The 15,276-nt window shown below is 25.9% G+C and overlaps 1 protein-coding gene across 1 annotated transcript in view; it reads right to left on the reverse strand.

The window, feature by feature from the left end:
* LOC107440497 (LHFPL tetraspan subfamily member 6 protein) overlaps positions 1-6,083 on the reverse strand; it is a 50,559-nt gene extending 44,476 nt beyond the window's left edge. The window contains exon 1 of the mRNA XM_016053440.3: positions 3,753-6,083. Within this exon, the coding sequence (XP_015908926.1) occupies positions 3,753-4,293 (541 nt within the window). The 5' untranslated portion in view covers positions 4,294-6,083. The remainder of the gene's footprint in view (positions 1-3,752) is intronic.
* Between the last annotated feature and the right edge of the window lie 9,193 nt (positions 6,084-15,276).

Consider the following 15,276-nt stretch of genomic DNA (forward strand, 5'->3'; position numbering starts at 1 on the left):
CACATACTTTTTTAATGATTAAGTTTTAAAAATGTAACGAAGCATATATAATTTAGATAAAAAAAAACTTATTTTGAAAATACTGCCTTTACAATATTTCTGTAACAAATTAAATATTCTATATTATGTAACAATTAAATCCTGTATATTCATTCTCTAAGGGAAACTTGAGAGATGAGAAGAGCTAATAGAGATATAGGCTTCATTATTGCGATCTAGACAAATGAGGGATTGTTTCCGATGCTCTTTTTACGAATCAATTGAAACTAATTTCAAGTTGTTAAAACAAATAATTTAGATATTTTGGTAAAAGTACAGTCATAAACTTATATCTAATTACCTAATAGCTTGTATAAAATGATATCTTAAATTTCTGACAGTGCTATCAAACTAATGAGGCAGTGCTTCGTTTGTATTTTTTTTGCACTGAATTAGAGAAAAAAACCCGAAACAAAGTAAATAGGATTGTAAGTTTGAATGTTAAAAAGTTTGAACGTTAAAAGTTTTGAGTATTAAAAAGTTTGAATGTTAAAAAGCTTAAAAGTATTAAGAGTACAAATCTGTACCAATACTAAATTACTTGTATGACATAGCTACCTAAGCAAGTGACGTATTGATTCCCATATATTTTCTTACACTGAGTAGAATTTAATCAAAATCTTAATTTAGAATTTATTAGTATAAAAAAGGTTTCATGTAAGCAAAATGCAATTTAGATTTAAACTTATTCCCCCGTCAGGCAACATGCGATGCATTTTTCATCATATATACTGTATTACGCTAAGTCAATAAAATCAAAATTAAGTCTATAGAATTAAGAGTTTGTAAGCAATAAGAATTTTTGTATGGCAATTATAATATTTGATTATATTTTTTTCATCGTATAACTCTTTCAACTTCAAAAATATTACTTCTTTAAATCATTTTGGTTTTATTTCTAATAATAAACATATGATATTTATATGTAATTGTTATTGCCTTATTTTATGTTGCACAATGTCAGTTTTACAATCGCATGATCAATATGTATCTTCTTTGTATAAATGAAAAATAAGAAGTGTTTTCGGTATTTATGTACATACGGAAAAAATTAGATTTACTCAAATTTTAAGTATGTATTTCGCAAAGCAACATTCTTTGTATTCCCGAAATTGATTTTATTTTTATTTTCATTCAATTTGATTAAAAACTCACACTATATTAACTATTAATGAAGTTTTCATTGTATATGCGCTTGTTGTTGTTTTGATTGCAGTAGTAGTCTGTAATTATTTAATTGATAAATCCTGTCTTTCAAGATAATTTCGTTCAATTAGAAAAGTGAACGTTTTGCTAAGACTAATTTCTATTTAAAAAATAAATGTGCTCTCGAAACTAACTTAATAATACACATTTCATTAAATGTCGTAACAAAAATCATATAATTCCTTTTAAAGTGGCTTTCTTTGTTTAAATATAAAATTAAAATTTGAAATTAGTTATCTTAAATATTTTATTGCACTTAAAACTTTTTTATTTGACTGAAAAGTTAAACTTTTAAAATGATTTTCTTTTAAGGAAATTAATATTTGTTGGTCAGTTATGCATTTACTAAGCATCTAATTTACTAAGTTTCAAAAAGAATTCGAAAAAAACGGCTTATTCGAAAAAAACTTATTTTTTAAAGTACGGCTTTATTTACATCTGATTAAAATGTTCCTTTTGATATAATTCTTTCTCAGTAGAATAAGGTTTATAAAAAATATTACTTGAATAGCTTTCAAGTTTTATATCCTTATAAGTGCTATTGAATATATGTTTGCATAGATAAAAAATGATAAAATTTCAAATACAAAAAATGCATTTCTTTTCAAGCCATTTAAATCTTGAAATTATTTTTTTAATATATATTCTAGACACTTTTATGTTAAAAATGTATATAATAAAATACTAAATGCAATAAATTATTTAAAAAAGTATTTTTAATTTTTAAAAGCTAAAAGACTTTTTTAAATATTTAATTTTCGTCAAATTAAAGAAATTCTATTTTAAATAGAAAATTGAGCAAATCTATTTCAATTTTTTAAATATTGTTTCTAAATTTTTATATAAAACAAAGCCGGATGACTAAACCAATCAACATTTCAGCATTTATAAGAGAAAATTTTAAACAAAAAATAAAAGAACCTTATCTGTTTTAATGTCTCAGAAAATAATGCTGAAAAATAATTTAATAGTTTTTTTCATTTTATTTTGGTGCATAAAAAAATAAAAATTAAGAAATATCGGATCTCGGAATCTCGATTCAGAAAGATTTTTCTTATCTAAGTAAATGTTTTCGAAAATTTTTGAGTTAATTATCAGTTGAATATCAAAAATTAAAAGAACACTTTCAAAAATTGGATAATTTCATAACTTTCACTAAGAGTTTGCATTTTCTTCACTTTTAACAAAAGAAAATGAAATGCAACTTATTGACATAAAATATCCTGTTTTAAACATGCAAAAGTAACAAACTACTCAGTAAATGTAATGGAAATACTATAAGAAATTGTTAAAAATTTACAAAAATGTATTTCAATAAGTGAGGTTAGGCGAAGCATTGAAGGAGACACTAAGTGCACGTTTCTCTCAATAGTTCTAATAATGCATAATTTTTCTATCTAATGTCCTTAAACTACAAAAATACTATTTTTTATTCTAAAATTTACGGATTTCCGTTGGTTTATACATAATTTCCTAAAATAATTTCATGATTTATATACATACTAATGAGCTGCTCGCAATGTTTGCTGACATTCCTCGATCTGCCCGGAGGATAGCTATCCTATTTTATATGGTTTGATATGTAACCATATAAGATCACAACCATGATTTTGCCCTGCAAACCATGCTCGCTTTGCTTGCTACTTATTAAAACTTATTTAAAATGCGTTCTAGCGTTAATTCTTAAGATATTAAATCAATTATCTTTTAATTTAATTTCTCTCAAAAAAATCATTTTTAGTCAATCGTAAGTTATTAAAATAAAAAACTTAAATTGAAATAAATGGCATGCAGCATTATTATGCTTTTAAGGAATAAAACAGCACGACAAATACTAATTTTTAAATGAACAACAATAACAATTAATAAAATAAAAATTGCTTAGTCAGCATTAGCATAATTAAACATGTTAAGGTCACTTTGTTAGTTGATACCATTTGTTAGATCACTTTCAACCTTTCAATTCTTCCTAACCTATTGCTCAGTTTGTTTCATGCTTTCGTTGTCCACGTGAGAAAATTACTTCATTCTGAAATTTATAAACAAGTACGTTTACACGCTTTCATGAATGTGATAGCTCATACGCTTGATATTTCAATTCGTTGCTGCCAATGCAAAATAGGAAAAATAAATAGGGGATTTCCTTTGTAAATAATAAATCGTAGTAGTTTAAAGTATATAAATTTTTAAATTTATTTATATGCATCCCTTAAAATTAGAAATGACATATTTTTTATTCACAATAGCTTATTTTTAAAAAGGCAATACCACAGCCTTTCTTATAACTAAGAATGTAGAAGCATAAAAATTGAAACTTTCTATCGTTCCACAATATCTCACTGACTATGGTACACATCAAAATGCATTGTTGTACGGTCTAAATTAAATTACATAAACGGCAGTCGAAAAAAAACTCTTTGTGTCACCCCCAAAAGTTATTTTCACGCTACTTTTAAAAATCTGATAATTTTTTAAATGATAAAAAAGTATCAAGACGCCATACTTACCAGCCGCAACATGTGCATATGAAGACAAGAGTGCACCAGCTCTTCTAATCGCACCACTTTTATTCACAAGACAAATAATCAGCAAAATAGTTCCAAAGCCTTGCAGCACACAGCCCATGCCGTACAACAGACACGTTCCCTGCCATGCTGTCGATGGAAATCTGGTGATCTCGAATCGATGACAATGAAAACTTGCCTGCATTTTGTCTCTGTAGCAGACATTGAACATACTCAGTGTGTATACAAGAGAAGATCGGTCGTAGGACAGTATAGTCTGTTCATTGGAAGTGCTGTTCTCTCGTACGAACCACTCTGTTTCGACAAATCCTGTTGTGCAAGTGAAAGTGACTAGAAGAGATAAGAGTGTCCACATTACGACCACAGTCCAAGATGTCTCCCAACGTTCGGCGTTGACATAGTGCTTATGTTCGACAATTTCCTTCGAAAAGGAATACCAGAGTGGTTGTCGAAGAAGAACGTAGTCACTAGAACGAGTATGAGTTTGTTCTAGTTGGAAATATTCTAGAATTTCTCTATACATGTTTAGAAACTAATTGTTCTTATTATGAGTGGGGAAAATATTTACAACAAACTTGCAAGTCCTGATGATTGTCAACAGACATAACCTCTAAATATCAGTTTTAAGCTATCATTGATATTAAATTTTTTTTTATTTATTATTTGTTTTTGGTAGATAAATGACTTTAAAGATTCTATGTTTCTGGTAGTCTAAATCTGATACAAATACCTTTACCTACTAAGTTAAAATAAAATAAAATAATTTTATTTCAGGTAGTTAGTTCGTTTTCGGTTCAAATCAATAAGAAATAAAACTTAAGCTAAACTCTTCAAAGTCTTAATTTTTTTTTTGTTTTATAATCTTTTTTTATTTCTTCTTCTTTTTTTTCCTATGTTATAATCTTCTTTATCCTTTAAGGATTCCTTTTATAAATTTTAAACAATATACACAGTTAGATTAATAAAAATTTTACGCAGTTTTACTTAATAAGAACAGTTTGCATGCATTAATCGGAAGCGAGCTTCTTAGAAAAAGATTTAAAACTAATTAAAAAATAAATTCAACCTAAAACAAATACCCAATCAATTATCTTCTGAAACTGGGGAAAAAGTTTCGTAGAACAACGCTTAATCCCCTATTAACGAAGCAGCTCAATCTCGTAAGAAAACAATTTCACTTTGAGATTGCTAATTTTGGATAATTGCGGGCCACAATGAAACAGGATTAGTGGCGCGCCGAGTTGTCATTAAAACGAAATAAGTCGGTTTAGGCGTTAATGAGCAATTATGAGGCATTAGAATTTCTGCAGAATCTAACAAACCTTCGCTAACGATCTTTCATTAATGAGTTTTCAAGAGAAGATTAGATTTTGCCTTCATTCAATCGGGTAAAAATTTTTGTCTCTATAATTCTCTAATTACATTTTTAGTGCAGGTGATAATAGGTCTCGCGAACTTTTAAGTGAGTTAAGCTTAATAAACAATTAGTGTCTCCAAAAGATAAACTTATTTAAGTGATTGTTTCTACGCGAATGTAAATCTTCATAAGTTTTGAAAGCTTAAAATGTTTAACACTATATATTTATAAGAAATGAAAGAAGTTAATAGATGATCTACCATATATCTAAGATATCAAAAAAATTTATGTAAATAAATATGGTAATTTTCAATACTTTATAATAATTTAATATTTATGAAGTCCATTAAATTAAAATATGACCATCTGTTATTTTTATTTCATTTAAAAAAAAAGAATACATTTTAGTTGTGATATGAATGTAAAGTTTTTATTTTATAATTATATCAATGATCTTTGATAGTTTTAAAAATAAATAGTGAAAAAATATATCTGAAAGAATTTTTTATGGTTTGTTTTAAGAAAAGAACTATATTTAAAATATTGAAAAATATTTTTTAAATTTCTCTGATTAATTAGACCAAAATTTAAACATGTTAAAAGTCATACCTGCAAATTTTTTCCACAATGATAATCCTTTATGTAAAAATTTTAAACTGACACTTATTAACATTTAAATGTATATACATATTTCTTGACACTTATTAAATTTTCCTGGCGTGTTAATTTTACTTTTAAAATTTATAATCTTAATTTCTTATAATAACTTATTCAAAATCAATTCGCGATTTAAATCCTAATTGTTTTTGAAAGTTAACATAGGTATTTATGGAAGCAAATTTAACATGTTTTCCCGAAATTTCCATGTTTGGAACAACACGTGTTGAATAAAATTCCGTAATCTCACATATTTCATTTTTTAATCCTATTCGACCGACTCGTACTCGTCCATTGAAGAAGCGCTTCCCGTGTCAACTTCTCTTATCCAATCCGTCGGCGGTTTGGCGACTTTAAATCTGATCGCCAACAGCGCCAATCTAGAATTAAAATTAATTTCGCGCTTCAGTTTTGATAAGTAATAGCGTAAAGCAATTATATTTTGAGATTTTGCAATTTGTTAAAGATAATGAATCAAACATCGGTAACCTTTTATCGTTATTTCAGAAAAAATGAACAGATTAAAAACTTGTAGTTGTTTTTGTCAAGAATAAACTAGTCAAAATTCTCAAGATTATTTTCTTTTATGCACCGTTGTCAATAATAAAGTATAGTAATGATAATTAATTTTGATTTTTAAAGAATATCAAAGCAATTTTCGTATTCCATTAATTTCTGTTTTAAAAATATGGATATGATAGTAATTTAAAAGCAACAATTAAATTTTATGCTAGGAATAAAAATTTTCAGATACATAATTTATATTGCTTACTAATTTTCAAGTATATAATTTATTTTGTTGCATCGGTATACAAATATTTGCATAAACAATAAATTGTTACAGTTTAAAAATTATCGAAAATTAAAATCTTAATATTGAGTCGGTTAGGTTATTATATTCATATATTTCCCAAGTTTTCAAAAATGAAAAAAATAAATTCATATACACACGACAAACAGAAAATAATTTTATTTTTCGCAATCTCTTAAAATCATTAAGATTTTTTTTTGATTATATAATATCTATTAGTTTAAATTTTTAAGCAAGTATATGGCCTAGAAAGTATATAGTAAACTGTAGTTTACAATCTCAAGTATTATCAAAAAGAGTCAATTAAATTTAATCTTGTTTTTTTTTTTTTTTTTTTTAAAGTTAGATAGCAGTTTCAATGTACATGAAACTGTAATCTGATTTAATGGTATCAACGTGTGCGGTTTCAATGTGCATGACACTTAACTAAAAAGTTTTCACCTGAAAAACTTTTGAAAGACCGTATTTAAAATCCTTGTGTTTTAGTAAATTAACTGCAACCCCTCCGTATCCACATGTTTTAGCTAAAGAAAAAGAACTCTTGAACAAAGATCATTAAAAAAAAAAATACTTAAATATTGTGTGAGATATTCTTTGAAGGTGCATATAGTTTTTTTAATCTCTTTCGAATTTTACATGAAAAAATTAGTAAATTTTATTAATTAAAATTTTCTAATTTTAGCAATTAAAGGAAAATATTTATTAAGTCAAAATAAAACGTTGATTGCAAGTTTGAGAATTTTAGTTATATATTTTTTATGTTATTTTCATGATCTGTAATGCATTATAATTAATAAAATAATAATTTAATACCTAAGTTTCAAATTTTCAAATCCATTGGTAAACTATATTCTTTTCATTTGCTTCTTTTTAAACGAGATCTGGAAAAATCGGACATCCACCAATAAAGCCTTTCGAGTAAAAATATTTCAGCTAAATTTAGATAGAAAATTTATATAAATTTAAAAAGCCTATTTAAACTTTATTTTAAAATATATCATGAAATGTTTCACAGTCACAGTTTCGCAAATGCTGGAAACAATCTTATTTCACTTTTAAAAATATGTGACATTATTATTTCAAAACAGGCATAGATAGATTCACTATCTGAAATTTTATTTTTAGAACGGGATTTTTCAACATCTCAATTTATATCTAATACATTTTTATTTAAATGAAAAAAAAGTTTAGTTTTCCACTATATTATTTATATTGCTTAGGAAAACACTTCTGCAGTTCAAAAAGTTTTAATTTTGCATGCTTTTGCATTCTGTCTTGTTCAAAGCATAAATATCAAAGAAAAAAGTTCCTCATATATAAATTTTTGTATGAATTATTTTATAATAAACCACACAGAAATGTTAGCATTTTCACAGTAAATCATGTTTATAAAAGTACAATGCTAGTTTAATACCTATAAAATCCAAAATCATAGGTTTCCAGTGTGAAAACATTAAGCATAAATTTTTCATTATTTATGCTTCAAGCATGTCAGAAACTAAGGTACAAAACCAAAACTCAATATAAATTTTAATCATTTTTTTCTTCGAAAGTGATTTTATTAAAAAAATAGCTTACAAAAGTGTACAAACACATAAATTGATTGATTGATTGCAGTTCCCCAAATTATAGATTTTTTTAAATTTATCTAACGGTAACTAAATAAACACTTTTATTTAGTTACCAGTTCTAGTCATGAATTCACTCAACCTCTCACTAACTGATTATATGATTCGTTTTTCTTCTTACCTCATTCTTTTCATCCTTTATTCACTCGCTATATCAGGAAAAATAATAATGTATGATATCATGACATGCTATTCGTAAAAAAACTTTTAATGATGATTGCGTAAATCCATATCCGCGTTTCCATCATTGAAATATTATTATAATCTAATATATATAATTCTCTTACGTGGCTCCCAAATTTTGGCTGCATTTCTTAACCGCCGGTGGCAACAGTTTTCATTTTTAAAGAGGTACTTTGAGAGGTACTAAATAAGATTCTTTTCACAACACTTAAATATTTACTTTATTTTCTTCATATATACAGAGAACAGTCGGCAAAGAATTCTGTTAGGTTAAAAAACAATTCTCTAAAAAAAGAACGAATTTCAAAAGAAATAAAAATAAACAACTTGAGAAATAAAAATGCTGTTGCCAGCCATGGACATTTTTGAAAGTTAACTTAGCAACATAAATCAAAATGACATAGGAGCGTAACTAGATCAAAATTGTGATACCTGAGCGCTTGACGTAACAAAACCTTCAATTCTATAAGTGTTGTATCGCCAAATGCCCAGATTAACAATTGTGTTTTTAAAGAAATTCTATGAAAAGTTTTAAATAAAAAAAAACTTCCATCCAGCTACTTCTACAACTGCTTCTTGAAGAACTTGGCTCATTGATTAAAAANAATTTCTGTCTTGGTCAAAGCATAAATATCAAAGAAAAACGTTCATCGTATGGTAATTTTTGTATGAATTTTTTTTATAATGAACCACACAGAAATGTTAGTATTTTCACAGTAAATCGTGTTTATAAAAGAACTATGCTAGTTTAATGCCCATAAAATCCGAAGTCATAGATTTACAACGTGAAAACATTAAATATAAATTTTTCATTATTTATGCTTCAAATATGTCATAAGCATAGGTACAAAACCAAAACTCAGTATAAATTTTAATCATTTCCTTCTTCGAAAGTGATTTTATTGTAAAAAAATAGCCTACTAAAGTGTACAAGCATATAAATTGATTGATTGATTGCAGTTCCTCAAATTATAGATTTTTTTAATTTAACTAACGGTAACTAAATAAACACTTTTATTTAGTTACCAGTTCTAGTCATTAATTTTCTCAACTCCCGACTAACTGATTATATGATTTGTTTTTCTTCTTACCACATTCTTTTCATCCTTTATTCACTCGCTATATCAGAAAAAAAAAATAATAATGTATGATATCATGACATACTACTCGTAAAAAAAGTTTGAATGATGATTACGTAAGTTCATATCCGCGTTTCCACATTTAAAATATTATAATAATATTATAATATTATAAAATATTTTAATATTTTAATGTATATTGCAAATCTGACTCAGTGTGCTCAATGCTGAATGATTCGTAGAATTCGTCAATCTAATTTGCTAGAACAAAATATTTAAGTACGATTCATTTATGTACATGCATAATCTAATAGTGAAGAACCGAAACTTCAAGAATAATTTATATCACATCTCTTTTAGTAAATTTGTACCCCTGAAAGAAAAAAAAGAATCTGAATCGAAAACAAGATTCGTTCAAAGAGAAATATACCTGAATGGTGCAGTCTCTTTGTTCGAATTTCTTTCCAAAAAGACCATTACGTGGGGTGAAGCAAATAGAGAAGGACTTTTTGCTGGTAAAAGAAGGGGAAAGCGTGAGAAGTAATAAAAGGAACACCACAATAAAATTCTCCCATTTTTTTTGTTGCTAATCGAACAAGGGGGTTGCAAAAACTATGCGTAAATGGAAATGGTACTGATTTGAAGTAGCGGATAAAAGGAGGGTCAGTCAACTAAAGTAATAGAAAAGGGATTTATCAGTTAATAGAAGAGAATTGAATGAAAAACAATTATTTCAGCACTTGAAGAGTGGTTTGAGGTGGTTATTATAACGCTGGGAACATGATTTTGATAAACGAGTAAGGATTAATTTTTGATGGATGAAAAGAAATGTTTGTTGCTTCAATTTATTGTTTGAACTTTTTCGTTTATAAGAACAGTTTTTATAGTTTAAACGACAATCTATGTTTTGGTCAAAGCTCTAAAAAGTTTAAAGAGTTTTCTTTTCATTTGAGTGCTTCTTTAATGAAGCTGAAAGTTTCATGATTATGTATATTGTTTAAGGACCTATTTTTAAAAAAAGTTTTTTTGTTAAAGACCACATGAGACATGTTAAAAAGAAGAGATAAAGAACTTCGTGTTTTAATATTCAAATGTAAATTAAGGAAAGCCATGTTTCTTTTATACTTTTTTTCCTTTTTTCTCCTTTAAAATGTTTGGCAAAAGCTCGAAATTCTTGTGCAATAATTTTAAAAAAATGCAACAGGCAAATAAGGGTCACATTTTATGTGTAGGTTATGTGTTTTTGGAAGATGAATATTAAAATTGGATGCAATATTCTAATTTAATAATATTTTTAAATATTTCGAAAAAAAGATTTAAAATTTTTTAACTCTAATTCTAATTTTATTTAAGTTATATCTATTAAGTGTAATGAACACAATTGTTTTCTTGAACAAAGTTTGACCAATAAGATTGCATGTTTTAATATTTAAATATAAATTAAGCAAAGACGTGGCTTTAAAAACTTTTTTTTTGTTATCCTTGAAAATGTTTGGCAACAGTTTTAAATTCGTGTACAACGCTTTTAGAAAAAAATGCAACATAAAAATTAGGGCCAAACTTTATTTATAGGTTATATGATTTTGCAAGTTAAGCATTAAAATTTAATGCAATATTTTAACTTGATGACATTTTTAATATTATAAATATATTTTAAAATTTATGTCTAAAGTTATGCCCATTCAGTGTAACGGACACAATAACTCTTATAAACTACGATATATTTGAACATTATGACTACTTTACTTTTTAATTTATATTTAATTACGCGTAATTGAGTATAAAGTATAGACTTCTGTTTATTTCATGGAATCTTTACGTTATTTGTATTATATAAAATGTAAAAAATACAGTAAAAAAATTAAATTATATATTTTTATTTTTAAAAAAGCCGATTCCGATTGAATTACTTTACTAACATTTTACTAAGAATGAAAAATCAAATCAAAAGAATATTCTCCTTAACTATTATTGCTATGCACATGCCTTTTAATCAATAAATAGTTCTTGATATTATTAGAAAATGCTATTATGATATTAAAATCGTATTTCATGACATTGCTTTTTTTTAATCCTAATAATATCTTACTTAACTTAATGTTTTATTATTGATCATAATATTTTTTTATTGATCATAATATTATTTTATTGATCATAGTACTATATTTATGTACTATATTAATGTTATCAAATATGATATTATCTTTTCGATTACAATATTATCTTATTAATTATTATTTTTACGCGAAATAAGATACTAATCGAGTAATTTAAGAAGGTCATAAAAAGAACAAATTTAAATTACAAAAGTAACGTATTTGTTTAATATTAACAGTGATTTCCTTAAAGAATATTTTTTTCTAATAAAATATTTAAGGTAAATATAGAATAATTACTGAAAATTCTTCCACAAAATATTAGATTTTTAACTATTTCATACTTTCAGCCTCTAAAAACTCATGGTATTATGAAAAGGGCTTTAACGCATTCTTAAAACTACTTTATTGGGGATAATATTATAATAATTATATAATTTCATTTTCATCATAACAATATTTTCTGGTTCATGATATTACTTTAAAATCATATTATATGTTTCTGTAATTTTGTTATCTTATAAGTCATAATATTATCTTATTGATCATACTGTTATTTTTACATGAATATGACTATTAATGTAGAAAATGATGAAATTGACTAAAAATACGAAATAAAATAACAAAAACAATATATTTCTAAAATCAATGCCCAAGTCTACTCGAAAAAAGCTTTTATTTTTAAATATATAAAATGATACATTAAAAAACTAATAAAAAAGCGTGCTAAAATAAAACATGAGCTTTCAAACTCTTTCATTGGTCAATATTTATAAGAAAATTGAAGTTTCACGATATATAATACGATTCTTTTTTCCTAGGCTATTCATTTTCAATGATCTTCCCAAAGCATGGTATTCCATTGAATTCAACCTTATCCTAAGACGTTGTCAGCGGACTTTTTCGGCGATGCTTCTTGAATAGATAGAAAATTCAATTCAAAATCCAGTTTAGGAAAATTGAGAGGAAAATACGAGGAGAGAAAATTCAATCGGTAAAGTTGTAAATGGACGTAGGAGTGTTTTGGATTCTGAATTTGAAGTCAAGTGGACAGTCTATCTATATTTTCTTAGGGCGTAACCCTTATCCCAAGGTGACAATATTTTAAAGTTCAACTTTTTTATGCAAGATAAAGATCGTGAATTCTTATATATTTTATGCGCATGAATCATCATAATTTGATTTTCAAGGATCGTAGAAGCTTTTTTTTCGCAATTTTTTATCAAAAGGAAACTTTTTTTATTTTGAGTAACATAAGAAGATATTTAAGTGTTTTTTTTTAATTCAGCCAAATGATGGTAATTTTTTAAGTTTTGTGAGTTTATTATAAACGTGATTATCGTTATCGGTATTGCATCTAAACAACACAACGTTAAGGCTACAGTGGACTCCCGAAATCGTGAAAATCACTCGAAAAATCGAATTTCTAATTTTGACCATTTTATATTAATTAAATGATATTAAAAAGCATATTAATTATTAAAATCAAAAGAATTGGTAAAACATTTGATAATATTAGTGTTAATTTGCTTTTTTATTAATAAAACGTGTTTTTGTGAGTGTTTTGAGTAGTGATTCTCAAAACAAATATTTTGCATCGAACTGGAAATTGAAATCGAATGAATGAAATGAATGCGCTGTAATTTTGATGACTATTCCAAGAAACTCTTTTGACACACTCGCTAGAATAGATCAATAAAAAAACTTGTAGAGAAAAAATTTCAAAATATAAGTTGCCACAACACATTTCATAGGCATTTCAATATTCCAAAACGTTCATAGAGGAACGATTTTCATGTCTTCTTTACCGAAATTTGCTTTTTCTACTCTGTATGGAAATTAGTAGAAAAATGCGTAAATTTTTTTCCTACAATTTGAAAAGAAATGTGAATAGATTTGAAATTAACAAATAATCTTTAAATTTAAGGAAAAATTTAGCGCAAGGAGCTTATTCAAACTTCAAAATAAATCGACAATTTTTTTGAAAAAATTTCATGTCATAGCATGAATTATGTTTCAAATTAGTTTTTTTCAATGTTTTCTCTCTAAATATAAACAACCCCTGCAAGTTAAAGCAATGCAACATTATTTAGGAAAAAACTTATCAAGGGTCTATTGTAGCCTTAAGCTCCTTTCTTATTTAAAGAAAAAGCATTTATTTTAAGTTTAACTGGCATTGAAATTCTAATTTTCTGCTATTAATATTATCTATCATTGTTGTTTTTTAGTTTGTTTTTCATGCATCCAGGATTTTTCTAGAGAGATTGTCCTTCTGATGACATAAAAAATATATTATTTTTCTTTAAAAAAATATAGTAAATTAAGCGAAATGAATTATTGCTCAATAATACATTGCTCTAAATAGATATTAGTTTAATTATAAAGAAGATAAAACAAAATGAGAATAAAAATTAAATATAAATTCAAATTTTGAAAGCTAGAATTTCTGGTAAGCCGTTTTGGTATGAAACGGTATGAATGGAAAAAATATCAAATAAATTATTTGTTCCGTATATTTAGATTTTATTAACCGGAATTATGTTGCTTTTTTATCCTTGAAATGTCTATGCTATACATTGAGGTAATTTTACCAGAATTTACTTATCTCTGTATAACTCTACAGATTTTAAATATCGAATTATAAGTAACATATAAATTATTCTGAAATGGTTTAATGTTTGATATAATAATATGCCGTGTTAATATTAGAAAATTTTTTATTTCTCAAATGTGTACAATTTAGCTTTTTGATAATTAAATTAAATGTAAGTATTATAACTAAGATTTTATCACATTCTTTACGTTTGTTAAATCCTGTGTTCAGTTTCGTTTGAATGAATAAACAGTGTTTGTTTGAGAAAACTCAAATATTAAGTGTACATTACAATTTATTATCAAAATTAAAAGTTTGTACTATTTCTATAATTTTATATGTGATGATTTTGAAATTCAATTGTAAGTAATCGTTTTAATATGAATTCTTTTTTGAGTTATTAATGATAAATCTACAATTTATACGTAAGCAAAATAGAATTAAAAAAGGACAAGATATCGTATTTTCTTAATAAGGTTTCAAGTAATAGCATCTTTTAAAAGGTTTCAAAAAATGGTATTTTTTATAAGGTTTCAAGTAATAGTATTTTTTGTAAGGTTTCAAGAAATAGTATTATTTTTTTAATAATGTTTCAAGTTACAGCATTTTTTTATTAAGTTGCAAGAAAGAGTATTTTTTTTTTAATAAGGTTTCGAATAATAGTATTTTTTATAAGACTTCAAGTAATAGTATTTTTAATAAGGTTTCAAGAAATAGTATTTTTTTCATAGGGTTATCAAGAGACAGTATTTTTTATAAGGTTTCAAGGAATAGTACTTTTTTAATAACGGGGAGGCTTCGCTCCCTGCTCGCTGGCGCTCACCAACCCCCGGAACAGCTTTCGCAGTTCATTTCTGATTGCTTCGCAATCCAATGCTCGCTTTGCTCGCTCATTGGATACGTTCTTAACGTCTAGTTTTTGTATACTTTTTTGAATGCTGAAGTTCCAAAAACTTTTCACTGTAGAAAATTCTAAACCTGTACATTTCAATATTAATTTGAAATTGCAAACAGTTCACATATTTTTCTTAATCACACTATTCTAAATTTCAGTTGTTGAGAAAAGTAACTGTTGTAAGTTTTGTTTTAAAGTCTTTCCCAC

Source organism: Parasteatoda tepidariorum, chromosome 2 (assembly GCF_043381705.1).
Source record: "Parasteatoda tepidariorum isolate YZ-2023 chromosome 2, CAS_Ptep_4.0, whole genome shotgun sequence".
NCBI classification, from domain to species: Eukaryota; Metazoa; Arthropoda; class Arachnida; order Araneae; family Theridiidae; genus Parasteatoda; species Parasteatoda tepidariorum.